The sequence below is a fragment of the Chlorocebus sabaeus genome, chromosome X (genome assembly GCF_047675955.1).
Source record: "Chlorocebus sabaeus isolate Y175 chromosome X, mChlSab1.0.hap1, whole genome shotgun sequence".
In the NCBI taxonomy this organism is placed as follows: domain Eukaryota; kingdom Metazoa; phylum Chordata; class Mammalia; order Primates; family Cercopithecidae; genus Chlorocebus; species Chlorocebus sabaeus.
The window spans coordinates 85,354,341-85,380,941 of record NC_132933.1 but is presented as its reverse complement, the minus strand read 5'-3'; the positions used below and the strand labels follow the sequence as shown (position 1 = coordinate 85,380,941).

The 26,601-nt window shown below is 41.1% G+C and overlaps 1 protein-coding gene across 1 annotated transcript in view; it reads left to right on the top strand.

Moving 5' to 3' along the window:
- The first annotated feature begins 10,451 nt into the window (after nucleotides 1-10,451).
- The window catches only part of AR (androgen receptor), a 177,962-nt gene continuing 161,812 nt past the window's right edge, over nucleotides 10,452-26,601 (top strand). The window contains exon 1 of the mRNA XM_007991938.3: nucleotides 10,452-12,728. Coding sequence (XP_007990129.1) covers nucleotides 11,173-12,728 — 1,556 coding nt within the window. The 5' untranslated portion in view covers nucleotides 10,452-11,172. The remainder of the gene's footprint in view (nucleotides 12,729-26,601) is intronic.

Genomic DNA, 26,601 nt, shown 5'->3' with positions numbered 1-26,601 from the left:
CTGGAGTCTGAGGAACTGGAGTTTGAGGAGTTGCTGCTAAAGCCGCAGCCTGAACCAGACCCCAAAAGAGGAAGCCTTGGTCCTGGATCAGGAGCCTCTGGCAGTCAGGATGAGAAAGAGGAGCCAGGACTATTCATGGATGATCTGGGGTATGGTAGCATTGAGGACCCGGAGCTCAAATAAGGAAGACAGAGGAAGAAGCTGAAAAGCTTTGGAAGCCACAGAATGAAGTAGACAAGCAGATAAATATAAGTCTACCTCTAGACAATGCTAGCCCAGTGATCGTCCACTGAGGAGAAGATGAAGGCTGATGTCGCTTCCATCTATGTTGGCAATGTGAACTATGATACAACAGAAGTGCTAGAAGCACACTTTTGTGAGTTAAAAGTGAGTTATTAAGTGAGTTAGTTCATGTGAGTTATTAAGTGAGTTAGTTCATGTGAGGCTCTTAGAAGAATGGCTAGGCCGGGCACGGTGGCTTACGCCTATAATCCCAGCACTTTGGGAGGCTGAGGCGGGTGGATCAACTGAGGTCAGGAGTTCGAGACCAGTCTGGCCAACATAGTGAAACTCCATCTCTACTAAAAAGACAAAAATTAGCCGGGCATGGTGGTGCACGCCTGTAGTCCCAGCTACTCGGGAGGCTGAGCCAAGAGAATCACTTGAACCTGGGAGGCAGAGGCTGCAGTGAGCCAAGATTGTGCCACTGCACTCCAGCAGCCTGGGCGACAGAGCAAAACTCCATCAAAGAAAGAAAGAAAGAAAGAAAGAAAGAAAGAAAGAAAGAAAGAAAGAAAGAAAGAAAGAAAGAAAGAAAGAAAGAAAGAAAGAAAGAGAGAGAGAAAAGAAAGAAAACAAGAAGACAAATGGCTAGCACATAGTCAGTGTATAATAAATGTTAGCTGCTATAATAGTCCATCACTTACATCCTATAATAGATAATAGACGCACAACCTAGTTATTCCTTGATAAGGTCCTTTCATTTCAATCTGAACACACAAACTAAAAGTCCTTGCAATATTGTATTCCTTTTGTGTCCATATCGCTGTCCTGGCTTGCCATCTTTGACAGGAACTGCTTTTAACAGCTTTGCATCCAAGTTTTCTGGACACTGCCATAATGCACACAATTACATTTTGGCCAGCATTGAAAAGCAGGTGACTAAGGGATGATAATGCTGAATGGGAGACAAAGGAGCTGTTTCTGATAAGCTAGTATTTGATTGTTGTATTTGAATATGCTTTAGTCCCAGATTAAGTTGATTCAGGAAAGAATATAGCCAGAATTGGTATTCTATGAAATTCTATGCGGATGTAGTCAGTTTTGGTCTGTTGAAAAATACTGTTTGTTTTTCTCCATGGCTTTGATCATAATAATTCAAACTTTTAGTATACAAAAGCTTGAATCATCTATCTAAATAAAGTAACAGATTTTCAACTGACAAATACCAAAGCACTGTTTGTGACTCATTAGGTATAGGAATTCCTGCTGATAACCCTGTACTTTCCAAAATATGAGAGAATAACGCCCCTTCTTTTTATTTAACTTGCATTTTTACTTGGCCAGAAATTAAGGAAACTTCTGACGTTCACAAGCTGATTCATGATATTCTAAGTAGTTATCTGCCCTGGATCAAGGTGAAACTAAGGGGGCTGGGGACATTTCCTCAGGGGCTTCTGAGATATGTCAAACTTCTCTGTTAGGCATGTAGAGGAAGGCATTAGCAAGGAATTGTAGGATTCCACCTATAACACATCGTCAGTGCTATTACCATGTGGTTTCACTGTCACCCATTCCCAGAGGCAGCTGCCAGGAAATTAGTACAAAGAATTTGTCCTTAAGTCAAGATAGAGCCAGTCCAACCCTAACCAAAGTTTTCAGTTAGCAGCAAATAATTTGTATCTCTGGGGTCAGGGATCACTTGCTGAGTGTGGCTAATTTCTTAAAACCCTGGTGTGGAAGAAAGAATTCTGACAAAGGAGAATGCGTGTCCCATATTTCTCTGCGTCTGAATAGCTAAACGACCTTGGGTGAGTCACTTAAGCTTTCAGAGGTTCAGCTTCCTCTTCTCTGCAACAGAGCTAATAGTGCATGCTGTGCTTAACTCCAAAAGTCTCTATGAAAATTGACTGAGGTATTACATGCAAATGTTCTTTGTCTACCACAATGTCTCCTACAAAAGTCAGGTGGTATCACTGCTGCCAGAGAGTGAAGGTGCAAAGACAGCGTGAAGGCACTCCTCTTCATCATTTGTATTATTTCACCAGAGAAATAATACGGATATGGTAGCAATCATTTAGTACCTTTGAATTCTACAGCGAGGTTCTGTTACTGTGAAAGATAGCACTCGCCTCAATTGCATCTTTGGCCTTATGCCGATTTCCCCAGAATACTCCATTCTTAAAGGCCCAAAGGTGACATATGTTCTTTGATTCGTGGTCATTTTCCCTGTTGGCAGCTACTGAGTCCCATCTCAGTACCTGGTGGAGCCTAAATGAATATGAGCCAAGATTCCCAGTATTTTGCCATCTACAAATATACGTTTTGCAGCAAAGAATACTGCCAAGGACATTTCTAGAGTAGACTGGGATAGGGCTTTTTTCCTGGGGAAGAGTGAAATGTGGGTAGGGAGGAAGAGGGACCTTGCTAAACTAATTTTCAACTGTTGACCTCTGCTTCACATGTTTTGAAATCTTTTAAATGTGGAGTTTAAACTTTGAATCCCAAATGTTATCCCTGGCACCTGAACTTGGGGTCAAATATCCTTAGGCATTTTGAAAAGCAAATAGCACTACACAGATGATACCAGTAATTAACTGTTGCCTAATGCCCGGGAAGCAACATAACAGTCAGTTTTGTGTCAAACAGACCAGGCTTCAACCTTCAACTCTGTCTCAATATCGTTACCTTTAAAATGGGAATAATAACAAACAATAATATCTCACTTGGAAATATATTATAACAATTACACAATATACACGTTGTCACATAACAGACAGTTAAAATAATCTTTATTATGCATTTTCTTTGCATTCATCATATTACTAAGCTTGTCACAACAAATCATCAAGAAAGAAGTTATTATCTCCATTTTAGAAAAAAAGTAAAATGAGGTTTAAAGTGGTTAAGTGATTAAGACAGAGGTCACATGGCATATAAATAAGAATGGAAATTATTTTTATTTTTCATCAAATGTAACTATACAACTCTGTTACAAAATGCCTTGCTATAACAAAGATTCAATAACATCCCTGCTTACCTAATGTCTGGTTCTTATATTATGGATGAACAGAGCACCACACTATAGCATCAGAGAGGTAGTTTAAGTACATTGGTAAGAGATCAGTCGCTTTCTAACAGAACACCTAGGTTCATAGTACTCGCCCTGCCTCTGATTAGCTGGCTAACCTTGGGCAAATTATTTCTGAGCCTCAATTAGCCCCTCTATAAAGTAGGAATAAAACTGCTTGGTTTCTTACGCAAAAATGTATAATTATCAATGTTCTGCAATGCCAGTATATCACAGTGGGTTGCCAGTAAATTATCATTAGAAGTAAAACGGCAGAAGTATAGACAAACCTCTCTCTTTCTTATATAACTTTTGTAACATATTTACATTTAATTTTTTTTTTTTTTTTTTTTTTTTTTTAAGATGGAGTCTTGCTCTGTCACCCAGGCTGGAGAGCAGTGGCGTGATCTCTGCTCAGTGCAACCTCCGCCTCCCGAGTTCAAGTGATTCTGCTGCCTCTGTTTCCTGAGTAGTGGGATTAGAGGTGTGCACTACCATGCCCAGCTAATTTTTGTATTTTTAGTAGAAACGGGGTTTCACCATGTTGGTCAGGCTGGTCTCGAACTCCTGACCTCGTGATCCGCCTGCCTTGACCTCCCAAAGTGCTGGGATTACAGGCGTGAGCCAACGAGCCCTGCTGCATTTATATATAATATTGTATACCTGTATTTGTATACCTATAAATATAATATTGTATACCTATATTTTGGTTAAACAAAACATGTAGAGCTCTTAGTCCCAGTGTCTAGCAGAGTGCCTGGCATACAGTGAAAATTTCCACTCATTTGTTAACAAATTTAAAAAATGAAGGAATGGCAATGCACAAGGTGGGAGATACTGCCTGGTGGAGGGGAAAGATTTATTTCTATAGATCTATAGATCTCTATCTATAAAATTAGAATACATATCTGGTTGTGATAAGTATTTTAAAAGAGATAGAAATAAAGTACTATATAATTTAATTACGATTAATCAATCTAGAGAAGAATTCCCAATATTGAATCCCAAAGAATTCAACATTTGGGCTGTTGTTTGAAAGATAAGTTGAATTTGGTCATGAAGGAAGTGAGGGGGGATAAAATTTCAGTAAATGGTAACAGCAAGGTCCAAAGACAGTCAGGTCTTCAGTAGTGTGGAGTATATTCAGAGGGAGCCCAAGATGTCTGATGTGGCTAAAAAGATTGGTGGTTGGTAGGAGGAAGAGGTGTCAGAAGAGACTGTAAAGAAAAATTGAAACTTGATTGTGATGGACTTTAAAGGCTAGGCTATGGGACTTGGACATGAATCTGCAGGCCAGTGGTTGCAGACTGGCAGCCCACAAACTGATTCTTATCAACAGACATGTGTTGTTTGGCCTGCAGAGGTTTGGCCTGCATGATTTTAAACCATCTGAATTAGTAGCCATCATTTTCAAAAATCAAGAGATGCCACATTAAAATATGAAATACTGCTGTTCTTGAAGATAATGAAATATCTGGAACATTGAGGCCACATTCCTGACTGACAGCAATCAGTTGGAGCTGCGTAGTGGCTGCCCACTTTACATGGGGCATCTGCTCCCTAGTCGATTACAGCTGCCACCACTCCCATTTATCTCTCTAATACCAAACTCTTTTCACTCATTTTTTTTGTTACTTAAGAGACATTTGGGCTTGAAACCCCAGATGTAGGTAATTGAAGGTTATATAGCAGAGAACAGATGCTATCAGAGTTGTCTTTTGAGGAAGAACTCTCTGTTCTCATTTTGTTGAGGATAGCCTGGAAGAGGGCAGCCAGGGGAGAAGTCAGGGCTGGAGCTATGAGAAAGGATAAGATGAGATGAAGGCTTCAACACTGAGGACAGAAAGAATATTGAGATGAGAAAGTAGTCCTTTATAAGCATCTATATAAGCAAAGGAAATAGCAGATGTCCACAAATCAGCAGAGGCAAGAACTCTGAAAGTTTATTCATAAGCCCCTCTTTTCATCTCCAACCCAGTTCAAATGTAATTATTTAAATTGTTCTTCACTCTCCTTCCTGGATCATGAATGAACTCCTTAAAGACAGGGTCCACAGTGTCCCATCCATCAGTGAATTCCAAGTGCCTAGCACAGAGCCTGGCAAATAGTAAATGCTTAACAAATATTGGTTCAGTGCATGAATTGGAGTGATTCTCTACTTTGTTCATAAGTTGAAAAAAGGTTTATTACATTCCTAAATATGCTGAAATCACAGGACATTTGGCAAACCCCTAAAACCAAACTCCCAGTTTGGAAACAGAATTTTAATTCTGTGGAAATAAAATCCATTCATTTATTCAAAAATATTTATTAAACAATGACCATGTCCCACACCAGGCTGAGTCCTAAGGAATCAATGATGAACAAAAACCAACATGATTCCTGCTCTTAGGAAACACACAGTTCAGTGAGGAAAACAGATTGTCAGAAGTCCTCTAACAGAGAAATACTGGGTGCTATTAAAATATATTAAAAGGTGAGTGGGTGAGGGACTTGAGCTAGCCTAAGTAGTTCAGGAAGTCTTCCCGGTTGTGCTGATATGCATAGGTATTAACTAGATAAATAGAAGGATGAACCAACATTGCAGGTAGAGGGAACAGAATATGCAAAGGCAGGAAGGATTATGGGGTCATTGGAGGAACTGAATAAAGGCCAGTGTGAGTGACTCTCAGAAAATAGGAGAAAAGGTGTATGAGATGAGATCAGAGAGGCAGATCATGTGGGGTATGGTTAATGTTTTGGACTTTTCTATTAAGAGCAATGGGGAGCCAGTGACAGGAGTAAGTAGGGAAATAATATGACCAGATTAAACTTTCTAAAAAAACCCTCTATACAAATATATATTGAGAGTTAATTATTGACAAAGATTCAAAGGCAACAAAGTGGAGAGAGAATAGTATTTTCCAAAAAATGGTGCCAAAACAATAGGACACCTGTATAAAAAGTTGAGTATCTGTCTAAAAAACTTAACTCAAAATGGATCACAGACCTAAATGTAAAACTGACAGCTATACAACTTCTAGAAGAAAACACAGATGAGAATCTGTGTGGTCTTGAGTTTGAAAATGATTTATTAGATCTCACACCATAATCTATAAGTGAACAAAGTGATGAGCTGGATTTCGTCAGAATTTAAAATGTTTGTGCTTCAAAAGACACTGGTATGATAATGAAGACAAACTACAGATAAGATATTGTTAAATCATATTTCTGATAATGAATTGTGTTCAGAATACGTAACTTAAAACCCCTATAATAAATTACAAGTAGCCCAATTTAAAAAAAAAAAAAAAAGAGAGAGAAAAAATTTGCACTCTTCATCAAAGAAAGTATACAATTGTAAAATAAGCACAATGAAAAATGTTCTGCATCTTTATTCATGGGATAAATGAAAATTAAATGAGAAAGACGCCTCTAATTAGAATACTAAAATTAAAAAGACTGACCATAGCAAGTATTGGTGAGATGGAAATGTAAAATGGTACAATCACTTAGAAAGATGATTTGGAAGTTTCTTACACAAGTAGGTATATACCTACCCTGTGACTCACCCATTCTGTGGCTAAGTATTTACCTGAAATGAAAGATGAAATGAAAGAATACATCCATACAAAGACGTTTATACAAATATTTATAGCAGCTTTATTTGTAGTAGCCCCAAACTGAAAAGAACCCAAATGTTCATAAAAAGTGTGGATGAACAGAGTGTGGTACAGCAATGCAATAGAATACTACTTAGCAATAAAGAAGAATGAACTAGTGATATACATAACAGCTTAAATGTATATCAAAGGCATTGTACTCAGTGAAAGATGCAAGTCAAAAAAAAAAAAAAAAAAAGAGTACCTGCCGTACATTTTCATTGATATAAAACTCTGGAAAGTGAAAAACAGTCTATACCGACCGAAAGTAGATCACTGGTTGCCTGAGGAGGAGTATGGGAGAGGTGGAGGGAAAATGTACAAAGTGGCACAATAGAAACTTTTGGAATCATAGATATGTTCACTATCATGATTGAATGATGGTTTCATGAGTGCATGCGTGTATCAAAAATGATCAATTTATGCAACTTTAAATATGTGCAGTTTATTGTATATATCAATTATACCTCAGTACAACTATTAAAAAAAAAAACCCTCTGACTGCACAATGCAGAACTGATTCTAGGAAAGAGTGGAAGGAGGGTGACTGTTTACAGTGCTCCAGGTGGAAGAGAACGGTGCCTTCTGGAAGTGAACTAGGTTGGCAACAGCAGAGATGAAATAAGTGGGCAGATGTGTGAGATACTTAGGAAATAAAACCCTATGGTCACCATTTTCCAAAGGTCAGCTCATCCTGGCTTTCCAGAGCAAAGATCTAGGGAAGACTTCATTAATAAATCCCTCTTGAAGTTGCAGAGGAAGATTATAGCAGAAACTTACTCTCAACCTGACTAATCTGAGAGAACACCTCTGGTTCCATTTGATTACTAAAAAACTGCAAAGAAGAACAGGAGGAGAAAGAAGAAGAAAGCTGGTACAAACGGTGAACTTATATAATATTATTCAATAATTGTCTCTTGTTCTTAAAAGCAATGGGAAGAAAATAAGATTTGAGCTGGAAGATCACAGCTCAAAATCCAAATAAAGTATGTGGCCCTAATATGCTTATAGTAGTTAACTTTTCCTGATAATGATATAATTGTTGACAGCACCATCTTTAGAAATAAAAATAACATAGTGATCCTTCAGATTTGTTGAATGCTTTCCTGTTTACAAGTTTGTACTATACACATTACGTCTTTTAAATGATACACTAGCTTTCTGAAGGTAGCTTTTATTGGCAACACTTTTCAGATGTGGAAACTGTGAAGACAATGTTGGTGATGTGGAAACAACATAAACTTCGGAGTCTTTCAGACCTGGATTTGAATGTCAGACTGCTTTTTATTCAGAGTAACTTCAGAGCATTATTTCTCACCTTAATTTTTTTCAGGTCTCTTAGTGTCTGTATGTCCTCCTCACTCCTGTTCGTTGTTCATTCAGTGATTTTTGCACCTTCCTTCACTGTTAATATGTAGACAAATAGTTCTCCTGACTCTGAGACCTATGTTAATTCCATTCTACCATCCTGCCAGCCCACTCAATTCCTATTGAGCAATGCTAGTTGAAAGTTGTGGTGGGATTAAATGTTGCAATGAATATTCAAATAAGGTTGAAGTATCTATGCATTCTACTTACATATGGTTGGGGTATATTCAAGGAAGGCTGTAGCCATTAAAATCTCAGGGAACAATTTTTCACCTCCTCAGGTGAAAGGGTCTTCAGGCCTTTGTGTTCTGGAAGATTCATTTATAGCCATTTCCCAAATAACACTGAGACTGATGAGTCTAGAGTCTAGCTCAAATGGCAATGGGCTGGAAGACTAGTTTAGGTTTTACTAACGTGGAACATAGAACAAAATTATGTCCTTGTTTCAGCCTGTTCATCTGTGAAGTAGAGCCTATCATATCCAGTCTTCCTTGCCTTTGGGTTTGAGTTACCTTCTTTGGTCAAGGTAAGCAAATGCCTATGATGTTTTGCTGTGCACAAGATAAAGCTACAACAAAGCTACAACCCGTCTTTTCTCTGTAGAAGACTGCAAAAAGCGAAAGAGACCCAGGCAAAAATCTCGGAATGACTTTTGGAACACACAGCCTCCCCAGAATCAGAAGTCAAAGGAATTTAAAACATAGGAAGGCCCAGGGTCTCTACTGACATAAAGGAAAGCTGTTTTCGTTATAGGTTTACTTTTACATTTTCTCTCTCTTTCCATTCCCACCTGCCTCTCCACCTTTACACAGGGCTTATGGGACCTCCTCCACAAAAGAGCAGTTGCAATAACCCACATCATCCTCCACGCCTGGCTGTCCAACAAGAGGCGAAAAGCAGCCCTATATAGGTTCTATCCTTGGATAGTTCCGGTTGGAAAGTTTAAAATATGCAAAGGCAACTTGGAAAAGCAAGCGGCTGCATACAACACAAACCTTTGCAAAGCTCTGCACAAAATTGAGGGCCTATGTGTACATGGCAAGTGTTTTTAGTGTTTGCGTGTTTACCTGCTTGTCTGGGTGGTTTTGCCTTTGCAAGTCTGGATGAGAAATGCATGGTTAAAGGCAATTCCAGACAGGAAGAAAGGCAGAGAAGAGGGTAGAAATGACCTCTGATTCTTGGGGCTGAGGGTTCCTAGAGCAAATGGCACAATGCCACGAGGCCCGATCTATCCCTATGACGGAATCTAAGGTTTCAGCTAGTATCTGCTGGCTTGGTCATGGCTTGCTTCTCAGTTTGTAGGAGACTCTCCCGTCTGCACGCTCTTTTCAGTCCTGAAAAGAACCCCTGGCAGCCATTAGGAGTAGGTACTCCTATCGTCCTTTTCCTCCCTCCTCCTCTCCACCCCGTTGGTTTTTTAGATTGGGCTTTGGAACCAAATTTGGTGAGTGCTGGCCTCCAGAAAATCTGGATCTCTGGCGCTTAAAGCTTGGTTTAGCAAAGCAGGAGCTATTCAGGAAGCAGGGGTCCTCCAGGGCTACAGCTAGCCTCTCCTGCCCTCGCCCACGCTGCGCCAGCACTTGTTTCTCCAAAGCCACTAGGCAGGCGTTAGCGCGCGATGAGGGGAGGGGAGAAAAAGAAAGGGGAGGGGAGGGAAAAGGAGGTGGGAAGGCAAGGAGGCCGGCCCGGCGGGGGCGGGACCCGACTCGCAAACTGTTGCATTTGCTCTCCACCTCCCAGCGCCCCCTCCGAGATCCCGGGGAGCCAGCTTGCTGGGAGAGCGGGACGGTCCGGAGCAAGCCCAGAGGCAGAGGAGGCGACAGAGGGAAAAACGGCCGAGCTAGCCGCTCCAGTGCTGTACAGGAGCCGAAGGGACGCACCACGCCAGCCCCAGCTCGGCTCCAGCGACAGCCAACGCCTTTTGCAGCGCGGCGACTTCGAAGCCGCCGCCCCGGAGCTGCCCTTTCCTCTTCGGTGAAGTTTTTAAAAGCTGCTAAAGACTCGGAGGAAGCAAGGAAAGTGCCTGGTAGGACTGACGGCTGCCTTTGTCCTCCTCCTCTCCACCCCGCCTCCCCCCACCCTGCTTCCCCCCCCCCCCGCCCCGCGTCTTCTCTCCCGCAGCTGCCTCAGTCGGCTACTCTCAGCCAACCCCCCTCACTGCCCCTCTCCCCACCCTCCCTCCCCCGTCGGCCCAGCGCTGCCAGCCCGAGTTTGCAGAGAGGTAACTCCCTTTGGCTGCGAGCGGGCGAGCTAGCTGCACATTGCAAAGAAGGCTCTTAGGAGCCAGGCGACTGGGGAGCGGCTTCAGCACTGCAGCCACGACCTGCCTGGTTAGGCTGCACGCGGAGAGAACCCTCCGTTTCCCCCCACTCTCTCTCTACTTCCTCCTGCTTTCCCCACCCCGAGTGCGGAGCCAGAGATCAAAAGATGAAAAGACAGTCAGGGCTTCAGTAGCCAAAAAATAAAACAAACAAAAACAAAACAAAACAAAAAAACGAAATAAAAGAAAAAGATAATAACTCAGTTCTTATTTGCACCTACTTCAGTGGACACTGAATTTGGAAGGTGGAGGATTTTGTTTTTTCTTTTAAGATTCGGGCATCTTTTGAATCGACCCTTCAAGTATTAAGAGACAGACTGTGAGCCTAGCAGGGCAGATCTTGTCCACCGTGTGTCTTCTTCTGCAGGAGACTTTGAGGCTGTCAGAGCGCTTTTTGCGTGGTTGCTCCCGCAAGTTTCCTTCTCTGGAGCTTCCCGCAGGTGGGCAGCTAGCTGCAGCGACTACCGCATCATCACAGCCTGTTGAACTCTTCTGAGCAAGAGAAGGGGAGGCGGGGTAAGGGAAGTAGGTGGAAGATTCAGCCAAGCTCAAGGATGGAGGTGCAGTTAGGGCTGGGGAGGGTCTACCCTCGGCCGCCGTCCAAGACCTACCGAGGAGCTTTCCAGAATCTGTTCCAGAGCGTGCGCGAAGTGATCCAGAACCCGGGCCCCAGGCACCCAGAGGCCGCGAGCGCAGCACCTCCCGGCGCCAGTTTGCAGCAGCAGCAGCAGCAGCAACAGCAGCAGCAGCAGCAGCAAGAAACTAGCCCCCGGCAGCAGCAGAAGCAGGGTGAGGATGGTTCTCCCCAAGCCCATCGTAGAGGCCCCACAGGCTACCTGGTCCTGGATGAGGAACAGCAGCCTTCACAGCCTCAGTCAGCCCCGGAGTGCCACCCCGAGAGAGGTTGCGTCCCAGAGCCTGGAGCCGCCGTGGCCGCCGGCAAGGGGCTGCCGCAGCAGCTGCCAGCACCTCCGGACGAGGATGACTCAGCTGCCCCATCCACGTTGTCTCTACTGGGCCCCACTTTCCCCGGCTTAAGCAGCTGCTCCGCCGACCTTAAAGACATCCTGAGCGAGGCCAGCACCATGCAACTCCTTCAGCAACAGCAGCAGGAAGCAGTATCCGAAGGCAGCAGCAACGGGAGAGCGAGGGAGGCCTCGGGGGCTCCCACTTCCTCCAAGGACAATTACTTAGGGGGCACTTCGACCATTTCTGACAGCGCCAAGGAGCTGTGTAAGGCAGTGTCGGTGTCCATGGGCTTGGGTGTGGAGGCGTTGGAGCATCTGAGTCCAGGGGAACAGCTTCGGGGGGATTGCATGTACGCCCCAGTTTTGGGAGTTCCACCCGGTGTGCGTCCCATTCCGTGTGCCCCATTGGCCGAATGCAAAGGTTCTCTGCTAGACGACAGCGCAGGCAAGAGCACTGAAGATACTGTTGAGTATTCCCCTTTCAAGGGAGGTTACACCAAAGGGCTAGAAGGCGAGAGCCTAGGCTGCTCTGGCAGCGCTGCAGCAGGGAGCTCCGGGACACTTGAACTGCCGTCCACCCTGTCTCTCTACAAGTCCGGAGCACTGGACGAGGCAGCTGCGTACCAGAGTCGCGACTACTACAACTTTCCACTGGCTCTGGCCGGGCCGCCGCCCCCTCCACCGCCTCCCCATCCCCACGCTCGCATCAAGCTGGAGAACCCGCTGGACTATGGCAGTGCCTGGGCGGCTGCGGCGGCGCAGTGCCGCTATGGGGACCTGGCGAGCCTGCATGGCGCGGGTGCAGCGGGACCCGGCTCTGGGTCACCCTCAGCGGCCGCTTCCTCATCCTGGCACACTCTCTTCACAGCCGAAGAAGGCCAGTTGTATGGACCGTGTGGTGGTGGGGGCGGCGGCGGTGGCGGCGGCGGCGGCGGCGGCGCAGGAGAGGCGGGAGCTGTAGCCCCCTACGGCTACACTCGGCCACCTCAGGGGCTGGCGGGCCAGGAAGGCGACTTCACCGCACCTGATGTGTGGTACCCTGGCGGCATGGTGAGCAGAGTGCCCTATCCCAGCCCCACTTGTGTCAAAAGCGAGATGGGCCCCTGGATGGATAGCTACTCCGGACCTTACGGGGACATGCGGTAAGTTTCTCCTTCCAGAAATGTCGCCTTTCAGCCCAGGGCACAGAGTCGCTCTGCATTCTGGGGTGTCTAGTGGCTCCTACCTGCGCGAACACTCAGACTGCCCCTGGGAGAGCTCAGCAGGGTAAACCTGGAGCTCTCCCGTGGACTCCCGGCCTGCCAGAGGTTTAACCTGAGCTCTCCTAATTTCTGCTGCGTGTCCTGGGTGCTGATTCCTGCCCTCCCAGATTCTTCAACTCCCCCAACGGCCCCAAATTCTCGTTACCTCCTGGTACTCGAATCCCAAACTTAAATCCTATTGCACGGGCCACCTTCAGAGACAAAGCTCCTAAGCCCTCCACTCTTCCTTTCCTCCTGTCCTCAAAGTCTGAGAACCTCAATCAGAAATTTGGGCAATTTCTTCCCTTCGGGTCTATTAGGACTTCCCTTTCAGCCTGTGCAGATTAGAGTAAAAAAGACTGGCCCAAGAGCTTCTCAGCGGGTCTCCTCCAAAGAGGTAAAATGAAATTCTCGGTTAGGGAAAGAAAGTGGTCTCTGGGTGCTGAGGTCTGCTATGTGAAGGAGTGAACTTCTTTCCCGGGAAGCAACCGGGGACTTGCTCCAGGGCTGGAGGTCAGTAGAGATAATCTGAACCGTCATGTTTAGAGTAGGCAGAGGGGCAACTTTCTTGGTAAAGACTCCACAGGATTTGCATTCACAGTTTCTCAACGTTGGTTGACTATGTTGAAAGTAGTTGCTTGGGTGGGTTTTCTCTTATAAAGTGTTTATTTTCTCTGTGGATTTTAACAGATCCACAACCCCCTACTTCAGGTTTGCATCAGATATATAAAGAGGAGAATATTCTTTTAATGTACAATTTAATTAGGCTTGAGTCTGACTTACAAAAGTGTTGGAAAACATATTTTTGTGAAACATTTCCTGCTATTTCAGTGTGCCCCAAAATCTCCACTGGGGAGGGAAGAGTGAGGTTTTTTTTTTATTATATTCCTTCATTTTTAGGACATGTTGGCATTTTAGAATACATGCTGTTAGCTCTAACAAATTGAGTAAGAACTCTTAGTGACCTACGAGCCATAATCTTACCCCAGAGTTTTAATTAGCATATGAGAAAAGTGGCAGGCAATTGCATCGTGCTTATTAAAAATTATTCCTCACCGCAATTGTTGAGCTTCTTGGAGACCATGTTGAAGATTTTCAGAAAATTAAGATATTAGTTTATCTAGTGAGGGAGGACATACTGAATTGGGGAATTCACTCCTCAGGTAGACCAGGTGCTGATGTCCCTGTGGACTTATGTCTTATTCTTTGTTTCTATGGCTGTTTTCTTTTATCTGTGACTTCTCCAAAATTTCTTTGTTAGCCTTAACATCTTCGTTTGGGGACTTAAATCCAGCAATTTGCCTTCTTTCACTGATGCTTTCCTTGTTACAAGGTAGAGATAGCACGCTATTAGGGAAGAAAGAAAGAGGAGGGTAGGATTTCATATTATTTTGTGGGCTGTTGAAGAAACAGCTTCTTACCAGGCTTTACATTCCATTAGGTTTTTAATGTTTGGCTTACAAGATTTTGAAAGGGTTCATTTGATATCGTCAAAGTATTTTCCAGTTAATTTAGACTCTTTATTTTTGTAATGGGTTTATCCTATGGGACAAAAAAAGTATTCTTCATTTTATAAGAATAAATTTTCTTGGCAAGGTTAATTTTTTTTTCTAAGCCTGTCACTAGACGGTGCAGCCCTTCTTCTACTGTAAACTTTTCTTGGGGGAAAATGTCTAAGGTGCATTTTGACCTGCCATGATACTAAACCCAGACTCTGGAACCTTCCATCTTCTGCATGCCTCCCCCACAACTTACTTACTTAGCAGGGAAAAAACTGATGGTTCCACATATTTGTTAAAAAATGTGTGCCTTCAAAGGCAAAACCAAAATTTTTAGGGAATAACTATAGAGAGCAAAAGTTACTCCCATCAGGTAGACAATGAGCTTGGTGATTTTATTTCAGGTCTTAATGAAAAAAGCTTCTTTATGAGGAAGATTATCATATCTTGGTGCCTCCTTGACAGTCTGCTTAAATTAATGACATAAACTAATGAGAATTTAGCAGCTCCTGCAGAAAGTACAAGATTTTTTTATTCTGGTTTGTGATTGCTGCACTGATTATGAGGAGTCTAGTTAAAAGGAAAACTGGTGTTCCTGTCTCGTAAGTTGACGAAGACTTTCCATTTCTAGGATAGAGAAAATCCTTAAGTCAGTTTATTGAAAATTAATCAATTTAATCAGAATGCAATCAATTCCAATCCAAAAGTTGATATTTTATTACTTTCTCTTTTTTCCCCCTCACTTTGTAGGGGTGCAATTTGATGAAAGGCAAGAGATTTCTTAAGCCAAATCAAGAGTGTCTTCCCTTTCTGTATTGCATGCATTATGTGCCATTTTTGAGCTAAAAATCTCAAAATTGTGCAGGCTTCCAGTGACCTGTTGGGTTCCTCCCTTTTCCATCCATGTGTGTGTTTATGCACATTAGTTAATTTTGTGAAGGGATTTTTTTTTAAACCTTAGTAACATCTGCACTCACTCTGTGTTCTTACACATTTACAATGTTTCTGCTGAGAGGATGGGAGATGCAAAGGTGGTCTCTTTCACTTAATTTAGCATGTGGTTTAAACAGAAGGAAAAATAAAAAGTGATGGGACTTGTGTGCAACGCTGATGATATTTTATGGAGTTGTCTGTCTTCTCTCTGAGATCAAACAGGACTACAACTTTGTTAATTGACCACTGGCTCCCTTGGCAGAAGTAGGGCTCCTTATATTCCAGCAGGCAGCACAATAATATGACAAAAATTTATTCTTGGGAGTTGGATTCTAAGAGAGTCTGCATGCCAGAATTAGAGTTTGGGGTTTAGAGAAATTATCCAGATGCAAAAAGAACATTTTAATTTTTCTCTCGGTAATTTGTTCTGGTCTCCATAGTAGGTAGTACTTTAGCAGTGCTTTGATATCGACAAGTCTTGTTCCCTTTTTCTATTAGATTTTTCAAAATAAGGCATTTTATTAATTCCTCTTTCCTTCTCCTCTCTCCTCTCAGTTATCAAGCATTTTTATGACTATCTTACAAGGGACAGTTTGTCTTGTAAAGCAGAATTTTCCTTTGAAACCAAGACAGACTATTTCTCCCCATAGGCTTCAAGAACCAATATTTTGGCAAGAAGCATCTTTTCCTTGTGTTCAGCAAACAGGTGGTGAGTTCTGTCTGGATCCCAACAATCAACACCTGAGGACCAAATAGCCACACTGGGTGGCACCCCATCTGGAAGTATACACAGGATGTAGCCCTCTTTCTTGTCCACAGCTCAAGTCAGCCAAAGATTAACACTGGTGAGAGATATTTTCGAAGAAGTTTGCAGGCTTCCAATTGCAGGGTCGTTTTGGGGTGCTTTCTTGCCTGTGCTAATTTTATCTCATCAGGCTTCCATTCTTTGAGCTGTAAACTTTGAAATAATATATTAGATTTGCTGGTACGTTTAATTTTCTTTGTTAAGTGTTTTTCATTCCAATAGTAATTTTTCATCTGGTGTACATATATGCATTTAAAACAAAAAATTCTTTGGTCTCCTTTCGCGTACATGCACTGTGGCTTGTACATGTGCAAGCCACTTGGAGGGATTATGTGAATTGGGGTTAGAAATGTGGACAATTTTATTATGATTATTTTTAATGGTGATATCAAGATCACCAGTTTCATTCAGAACCTTGCATAAGCAGGGAGCAGAATGTGGACTGGGTGTGGCAAAGCAAGGGCTTATTTTATAGCCAAACCTGAAATCACAACTCTGAAATATAAAAAAAAAGCAAACAAAAAAATCAAGTTTTGTGAGCTTGGTCAGAGAAGGAAAAGAAAATCTCTCCCCACCCCCCACCTCCACCATTTTCTCTTTGTCTGCAGCTTCCTCAAGTGCTGCCTGTCCCCGATTTTCTTTTATTCCACTCCTTTCATGTTTTTGACATTGAAATACAGACTCTTCTTTCCACTTCTCAGGGCATTTTTCTCATTACACCTATGGCATGCTCCTAAATAATTTCTTTAAAAAAAAAAAAATCTGTAAAGTAGCCGATTAGATCAACCCCAGCATCTCTCCCTTAAGACTAGATGACATGAGGGGATTGCAAAATGAATAGCTGGGTTTTTTTTACCTTGAGGTTAAAGCCTGGTTCAACAGTTGCTGAGGGAGTTAACTAGATGGCTTGAGGACTTGGCAATTTCATAAAGTATTTTGTCTTATGCTGCCTCTGTCTCTGTCTTGATCTCTGTCTCTCTCTGTGTACTGTAATGTTGGCCACCTTCTCTCAGAACCTGAGAGAGAGCTCTGAGACCCTTCCCAGGTAGGTTCCGTTCAGACCTCGGTAGCGTGATCACAAGCAGTACCTAATATGCATATGAGGGTGCGTGCTGTAAGTGTCCGGCTGGGCTAATCTGCTTAAACTACATAAAAATTAATCATTTGAAAACAAAGAAAGATATTAAAGAAATTATTCTACCTCCGACTTCCCATATCAGCATTCCATCAAGTTCTGGGATGTTAAATTCAGAGAAAGTTAACCTCATCTTAAACACAAAGTTGACTTTTAAACAAAATTGCTTATAAAGTTCTGTACAGTTACCAGCATTGGTTGCCCTTTGTCATACGGAAGAGAATGAAATCTCATATTTACATAGCATTCTTCAAAAAAAAAAAAAGACACAGTGTTTTCCAGTTTATTCACTGCATTCATGTAAGTTTGAGTAGGCCAGGAGGGGTGCTTAGTGATTACCCTTTTGCTAGGTAAAGAAGTAGAAAGTTAGATTTTCTATGATGTTTGTTTACCACGTAGGGGAATCTCTCTAGAGCAACACTCCCAGGCTTTTTCTTCTTGAAATTTCCCACCTGACAAATACTTTAGATTGTTACTCCTAAGGACTTCTCTCAGTAGCTGCTACATAGAGACGATAGTCCATGAATTATTGCTTGCACACTCATGGGTGATGCCACACGCTCTCTCTCCTGGCAGTTCTTGCTGCCAACCTGCAGGCCACACCAGGACTGAAGGCAGCTCATCTAGATAAGTTTATAGCATTAAAGTGCTGGATCACTTGAGAATGTTTTCAATTTAGGTTACTTAGTACCTAAGTGTTATTTTTTAAATAATAGCTTTATTGAGACGTAATTTACAATCCATATAATTCACTCATCTAAAGTGTACAGTTCCATGCTTTTCAGTATATTCAGAGTTGTGCAACCATTATTGCAATCAATTTTAGAACATTTTAATCACCCCCAAAGGAAACGCTATGCACCTTTGTGTTCACTCCCTTATGTTCCCTCAGTCCTTAGCAACCAATAATCTACTTCTATCTATGGATGTGCTTATTCTAATATTTTGTATGAATGAAATCATGTAATACGTGGTCTTTTGTAACTAGCTTCTTTCACACAGAATATGTTTTCAAGGTCATCCATGCTGAAGCACGTATCAGTACTTCGCTATTTTTTATAGCCTAATAATGTTTCACTGTATGACTATACCACATTTTATCTATCCGTTTATCAGGTGATGAGCATTAGGGTTGTTTCCACCTTTTGACTATTATGAATAATACTGCTGTGAACATTCATGTACAAGTTTATTGTGGACATATTCAGTCCACATATTGTGGACATTTTCAATTCTTTTGGATACATACATAGGATTGAAATCTCTGAGTCATATGGTACCTCTATGTTTATCCTTTTGAAGAACTGTCAAACTGTTTTCGAAAGTGTCTGCACTGTTTTACAATCCCATCAGCAACGTATGAGGGGTCCATTTCTTCCACATCCTTGCAAACACTTGTAATTCTCTGTCTTTTTTATTACAGCTATATTAGTGGGTGTGAAGTGGTACCTCATTGTGGTTTTTGTTTCTATTTCCCTAATAACGAATAATGTTCAGTATCTATTCATGTTCTTATTGGCCATTTGTATATCTTCTTTTTTGCGAAATATCTATTTGGATCCTTTGCTCATTTTTTAGTTGGGTTTTTTATTATTGAGTTTTAAGAGTTTTAAAAAATATATTCTGGATACATGTCCTTTAATAGATTGTGATTTGTGGATATTTTTTCACATTCTGTGGGTTGTCTTTTTTACTTTCCTTTTTTTTTCTTTTTGTGTTCTTAATGGTATCTAGATTGAAGCACAAAAAAAGTTTTTAAGTTTGATGAAGTCCAATTCATCTATTTTTTTTCTGTTTTGGCTTATGATTTTGGCATCATATCTAAGAAGGCTTTGCCTAATCCAAGATTACAAAGATTTACACATATGTTTCCTTCTAAGAGTTTTATAGTTTTCGCTGTTTACACTTAGGTCTTTCATCAGTTTTGATGTAATGTTTATATATGATTGAGGTAGGGGTCCAGCTTCATTCTTTTACACATAGATATTCATTTCTTACAATATTCTTGTTGAATTTTTCCTCACTTAACTGTCTTGGCACCCTTTGTGTAAAATCAGTTGACTGTAAATGTGAGGGTTTATTTGTGGACTCTCAACTGTATTCAGTTGATCTATATGTTTATTCCTATGCCAGTACCACATTATCTTGATTATTGTAGGTTTTTAGTGAGTTTTGAAATCAGGAATTTTGAGCTCTTTGACTTTGGTCTTGTTTTTCAAGGTTGTTTTGGCTCTTGTGGGTCCCTTGAGTTTTCATATGAATTGGGATAAGCTTGTCAATTTCTACAAAGAAGTCAGCTGGGATTCTCACAGGAACTATATTACATCTGTAAATCAATTTGGGGAGCATTGCCATCTCAACAACGTTAAGTTTTTTCATCCATAAATATGAGATGTCTTCCCATTTATTTAGATCTTCCTTTTGTCAACAATTTTTTATTGTTTTCAGATGATAAGTTTTGCAGTTCTTTTTAAAATTTAGTCCTAAGTGATTTATTTTTTGATACTATTATAAATTGAACTGTTTTGTTTATTTTCTTTTCAGATTATTCACTACCAATGTATGAAAACATAATTGTTTTGTGTATTGATCTTGCATCCTGCAACCTTGCTGAAAATACTTGAGTTTTGAATACTTCTGGGACTTATGGGGAAGAGGGCTTCTGCTGTTTCACTGAACGTTAAAGCTTATTTCATTTCATTCTGTATGAAGGCTGCATACAAGCCTTCTGTATGAAGGGGACACTGTTGTCATTTTTACTCAGCTATAAATTTGAACTGGTAATCCCATCCCCTTTCAGGATGAATAGGAGAGTGTTTTAAAAAATGTTCATCTCTTTAGAGAACAGCGGGAAAGAAGCCTAATAAGGTTTGGGTCGTTTATAATCCCTTTTTTAGAATTTGGATTTGGGAACTATTAGCAAGGGAGTGAGTAATAATAATAATTTCTATATAGAAAACTAACATGTAGAGGTGACAAATGAAATCACTAGCTATATTTGGCTTATGTTTAGGTTTTTATAAGCAGGTAAAATCATAATTTTGTATTTTTATCTCTTGTACTTTGGACAAAGTAAATTCCAATACTCCTTCTGATGTGCATTTCTAAATGGGGAAAGGATTCCTTTACTCTCATATAATTTAAGCTTCTTTTTAGAGGTGTACTCCATAGCCATGAAGCAAAGATAAAATTCATCTATGTAGAGATTAAACTTTGTCTTCATTAACACTCTAGGCTAAAGGTCATAGCTAATCAGCTACAACTGTCATGTCCTGATAATTGTGAGTTAACTGCAGGCCACCCAGCAAAAGGTTTAGTTATAATCTAATAGCTGTCTGTAAAGATTACCCTAATAAAGGGTATTTTTTAAAAAAGAATCTGGCCAGGCATAGTGGCTCACTCCTGTAATCCCAGCACTTTGGGAGGCCGAGGTGGGCGGATCATCTGAGGTCAGGAGTTCAAGACCAGCCTGGCCAACATGGTGAAACCCCATGTCTACTAAAAATACAAAAATTATCCAGGTGTTTTGGTGGGCACCCATAATCCCAGTTACTTGGGAGGCTAAGGCAGGAGGATCACTTGAGCCTAGGAGGCAGACGTTGCAGCGAGCCGAGATCATGCCACTGCACTCCAGGATCCGTCAAAAAAAAAAAAAAAAAAAAAAAAAAAAAAGACTCTATCAATCAACCACTTTTCATTAAGCACCTGCTATGTGTCCAGCATGTACTAGGAAGAGATAAGATAAAAGGGGACACAATTCAGACAGAATCTTCTTGAGGTAATTGCTTACAAGGAGCTTATAGCCACTAAAAATAAAAACAAACAAAAATCAAATAACCAAAACCCAAACAGAAATGCAGCACCATCATGCCGTGATGCCTGTATGAGATCCTGGATTGTATGGTGTGGATTTTTTTAAATGTAGATATTTAAAAAAAAAAAAAAGAGAGAGAGAGGGGGAAATGAATCAATAGAGGCTGAAGTGGTCAACAGTGTTACCTGTGGTTGCTTTTAATCCTTTGTGGCAGTAAGTAGGAGCATGTCTAAACTCAAGCAATAGATTAAAGATCCTGATATATATTTTAAATAACAGAAGTTGGTACCTCTGGAAAGAATTAACTGGAGGCATGGGTTGAAATCTATTTCTGCTTATTAAATAGTGCACCCCAGTCAAGTTAGTTGCCAATTTCTTCTTCAGTTTCTTTGGCTATATCATCGCACTTGTTGGGTACATGTTTTTGATGTCTTTATCTGAACAAGTCCGCAATAATATGAGTAATAAATTAGAATTGAAGGTGATTAATGGCTCTGAATTTGATATAAGATGCCCAGTGTGGTGGTCAGATCAAGAGTTGTTTTTCTGCCTTCTAAGTTTCCATTGATCCTGATGGATTGCACAAATAGAACAATTTGGGGAGTATGGGGGCACATGACGATCTTATAAGAGCTTTGCTGTAATAGACAACGTAACATTCTGAAACGGCCTACCACCTAACATGGGCTCTGGTTTTCTGCAGGTTGAGTGGGTTTCTTGCTTGTGGAACTGTAGTCCCGCTATCTGGCCGCTAGGGGGACTGCAAGTGCCCCGTGGCAGGATTTCCCTGGGAATGGTGAGCCTCCATTGACGATTTCAACACACAGCCAAGGCCCTATAGCAGGATAACTTCGACCAGAACTGCTTAGCACCAGACAATAAATAAGCTACTATGGTACTTACTGTTTCATTTGGGATGTTCTTTCTCGAAGTGTCAAGCATTTTTAAGTAATATTTTGACTTTTTAATACCTCTCTTTGCATATGGAGCAGGACACAGCGAATGTATTCAAGTAGCACTGTCCAGTTTATAGAGAAGTTTCATATTCCATTATTGCATTTCATTCTTGTTTCTACCCTGTACAAGTAACTAGAGTTTGGAGTATTATAATAGTATTCATACTATTACAATACTTTTATTCCCATTATAAAAATTATGCTAAGAGTGGTTAAGTTACATGTTTACAATCAAACAGCATCAAAGTGACAGATCTGGGATTTCAGTCTCATTCTTTCTTCTCCAGATCATGTGTTCCCTGCTTTTATCTCACAGCTCTTTTTACCTTATAGATAGGAAACATGAGAGTCAGAGAGGCAAAAGAACCACAAGTGATGTCAATACTAGAAATTTATGAAGTTCTTAAGGCTTCTAGGTTTGTTACCCATCCACCAGACTGATGGATTTGGTTGTGTGAGAGTTCTGGGTGCCAATAACCTTGCCATTCTACTTTACAGACTGCATACATTCAATAAATGCCTATTAAGCATCTACTATGTGCCAAATTCTGTACTAGGCACCAATGATGTAGCAGCGAACAGAACACACAAAAATATCTGAATGGAGCTGACAGTTTAATGAGAGGAGACATGTAGTATACATCTGAGCATGAAAAGTGTCATGCAGAATAACTTCACAGAGTATAGGGTATAGAGATTCATGGTGAGAGGGAATATTTTATATCTGCTGGTCAGGGAAAACCTTACTGGAAAGGTAAATTTTGAGCAGTGACCTGAAGGAAATTAGGAAATGAGCTGCTATTTGGACATCTGGAGTTAGAATATTCCAGGCCCAAGGAACCACAGGCACAAAGGGCCTGAGGCAGGAGAGCATGCTTGCTGTGATGGAGGACAAAGAGGCTCATATGGCTGGTTTAAATAAGTGAAGGATGGTAGACAATGAGATCAGAGTTAATGAGGTTGCATGGTAGGTCTTCCTTAAGACTTTGGATTTTACTCCTAAGCAGGGTGTATTGGAAGGTTTTGAGCAGAGTAACATGACCTGACTTACACTTTAACAGGCTCCCTCCTCTTCATAACATCTGTCACTCTGATATATTATACGTTTGTTTGTTTACTTACTGTATGTGTGGAGAAGAGACTGTGGGAGCAAGGAGGGAAGCAGGGAGACAAGGCTACTGCAGTGATCTGGGTGAGAGGTGACCATGTCTCAGACTAAGGTAGTATTGGTGGAGAAGATAGGAAGTGGCTGAATTCTGGATGAGTTTTGATGGTAGCGCCAACAGCGTTTACTGACAGATTGGATATTCACTGTGAAAAAAATAGAGGAGATGAGGATGATTGCCAAATTTTTGGTCTGAGTAACTGGAAAAATGAGATTGCCATTTACTAAAATTGTGAAGACTGTATGTAGAGCAGGTGCATGGGCAGGATAGAAATCAAGAGTTTGATTTTTGACTTAGAAAGTTTGAGTTATCTGATGAGCATCCTGATGGCTTCTCAGTTTTCATTCAGTGCCCTCAGCTTTGCTGTTCTTCAAGAAGATTAAAAAGGACCTTAGAGATCACCTAGGCTGTAGGTACCCTCTCCCTTCTTTCCTTTTACTTTATAGAGGTCTATAGAAGGGTAGGGACTTATCCAAGGTGAAACAGTGAGCTGGTGACAGAACTAGGGCACAAACCCAGTTCTCTTCGATTCTGATTCAGTAGATTTTTGTGTGTGTGTGTGTGTGTGTGATTCTGAGGACTCATTTGGGCAAGAGTGAGTTTTTTGTTTGTTTGTTTTTTTGCACAAATCTAAAACCAGGTGATTAAACTAAATAGTGAATAAAACTGGAAAACTATACAAATTGGTTGCTCTCCCCAATCAAACTGAAATATTATTATTAGGTTTTTACTGAACTACATACCAAAATATTTTTTTCCTGTAAAAACACAGTAAGTGGACTTTTAAAGGCAATTGAGCTTTTATCAAAGCTAGAATCTACAGGGCACCTGGACAAAAATGGCCTAAAATCCTAAGAAATTAGAGTTCATGGAACCTGGGAGACCATCTTGTCTAGCTAGCTCATTTTATTGGTAGGGTGCCTGAGGCACCGAGATGGAAAGGGACTTGGCTAAGCTCATACAGCAAGCTAGTGCCTGACCTAGTCAGAGCCTGTTCTAAGTATTAGTTGTATGTTGTTTTCTTGAAAAAAGTCTATATTGGAAAAATGAAAATTCTTTGTTCCATACTGAGAACAAAGAATTATATATAATCATATATAATAATAATGATAGCACTTACTGAATGTTTGCTGTGTAAACTTCCGCACCTTGCATGAACTGATTCATTTAATTCGCATGTCAACTTTAGGAAGCAGGCCTAGAGACGTTAAAGAACTTGTCCAAGGGTCACACAGCTAGGAAGTAGCAGAACTTGTGTGCACTCCCAGGAAGTCTGGCTTCTAACCACAAGGTTCTAACTACTGTGCAATATCAGCAGCTTCTCAGATTACTCTTCACCTTCACCATCCCAAAAGACTGGCAACATAGGTGACTTCATTATGCACTGCCCCTATTATAGTCCACTGATCCTCACCAAATAGCTGGGTGGCCTAGAGGTTAAAGTAGGGGCAGAGTGATGGAAAGGGGTGGTTAGAAGAAGTTGATAACTTATGATAGGGATTGGAAAACAGAACTATAGGAATTATTGAAAAGGGCCTAGAGATCCCAAGGAGGTTGATCTCAGACTGCTACAAACCTGGGCAATTCGATGCCTGCTTAAATAGGAGAGTTAAGATAAGAAAAATAAAACTGCCAGTTTTTACAGTCAGGCATTGTTTTATTTCTTTTACATGTATTAATTCGTTTAATCCTCAAAATAATCCATGAGGTAGCTACAATTATCATTTCTATGTTATAGATGAAGAAACAGGCACAGAGCAATTAAGTAACCTGCCCAAGATTAGAGAACAAGTAAGTGAAAGTGCCAATATTAGAATCTAGGTGATTCAGCTCCACAACTTATGTTATTTTCCAATACATTTATGGAACGAGGTAATTTTCATATAACAGAAAGTGTTTAAAGTGCAAAAACATTGTGCCTGAACTTCAAACATTGAACAACTCATATCCTTAATATACACCAGCTTCTTTTAAGGACTCTTAGAAGTAAGGATACTTACCTAATGTCATATGTTGAACAAGCAGCAGAACCGGAACTTGAATTTGAGACTCCAGACTGCCAGACCTCTTTCCACTCTATCACTTGGGCTCCCTTCTAACATTGATTTGTCTCTTTCCATTCTTCCTCCGTATTTCTCTGCCCTTCACCTTTTAATTACCTGTCTCCATCAACAAGATTGGACAGAGAATTGGGAGAGTGAGCAGAGTCCATTTCCTTCCAGAGACTGGACAAAAGGAACAAAATGTTGGGAAAAAAGTCAGCATGTGGATTTTGTGGGATTTACACTAAATAAGAACGGACACTTGCCAGGACTGACAAGATACTACCTCAATCCCTCTAAGCCCCAATGTGTTATGCAGGATCCCATAAGAAGTCATGAATGTGGTTGTCAGATAACCTTTTTGTTACTGTGGAAATGGAAGCAGGATACTGCAAAAATCTGTCTCTCCAGGTTTTCTTTTAAAGAAGGTACAGTCTTGCTAAATGATAACTGTTTGGACATTTATTTGAAAATGGGCAGTGCAGGAGAGAAAGAATTTTTCCAAGCTTGTCACATTGGGCCATCTCTCTGAAGCATTGTCCAACCTCTAATTAGATGAGGAGACTGCATTAACCAAGAGTTGAGAGTAAAGATGGAAACACTTGATGTTTGGTGTTTGGGTGCAGAAAGGATTCCAAAACATGTTCTGAGTTTCTTTACTCTGCCCATCCCTCCTTCCCTTTCATCTTTGTTTAAAAACCATGGTTAGCAAATGTGTAGTCTGTTTGCAATTGTTCATCTGAAAAATTTGTTTGATCAGCCTTTTGAATAAAAAAGATCAAAATAGACTGAGATATTTTAGTCACCAACTATCTAATAATAGACCAAAAATTTTAACCATGCTCATACTTTCATATGGTATGTGGTTTGCTTTAGACGCTTTCTGGGCTTCACTGAGGTGCTAGATTGACTCAAAGTATGGCAGGTCAGATGTGGAATTGAGCAGGGTGGACTCTTCTCTATGCTTCCAGATTCAGAATTCCCCATCAGAGATGATCTCATAGTGTTTGGAAAAACCAAGCTGAAGGCTTTGGGAATTAGGGTGGTGAAGGGATATGTTGTTTCCCAAAGCCTTCTCAGTCATTCCTTCTCCCCCAGTTCAGATTCTTAACACCTCTTGCCGGGATTAGTGCAGTGATCCCACATCCTTTCTCTCTAGCTCTCTCTGCTACTCTCTAATTCCTATTGTATTTGTGCCACCAGATCTTTCCAAAGTTTAGCTCCAATCTTTTCTGTATACTGCTTTAAATGTCTATTAGTCTTTAAGCTCCATAAGGGCAGGAGTCCAGTCTTATTTTTTCCCTATTCTTCATGCTTAATACAAAGGAAGCTTTGTATGATTAAAATTTCAGCTCCTCCCCATTGGCTTATGGGTTAAAGTCCAAATTATTTAAATCTGGTGTTCAAGTCCTTTTATGATCTGC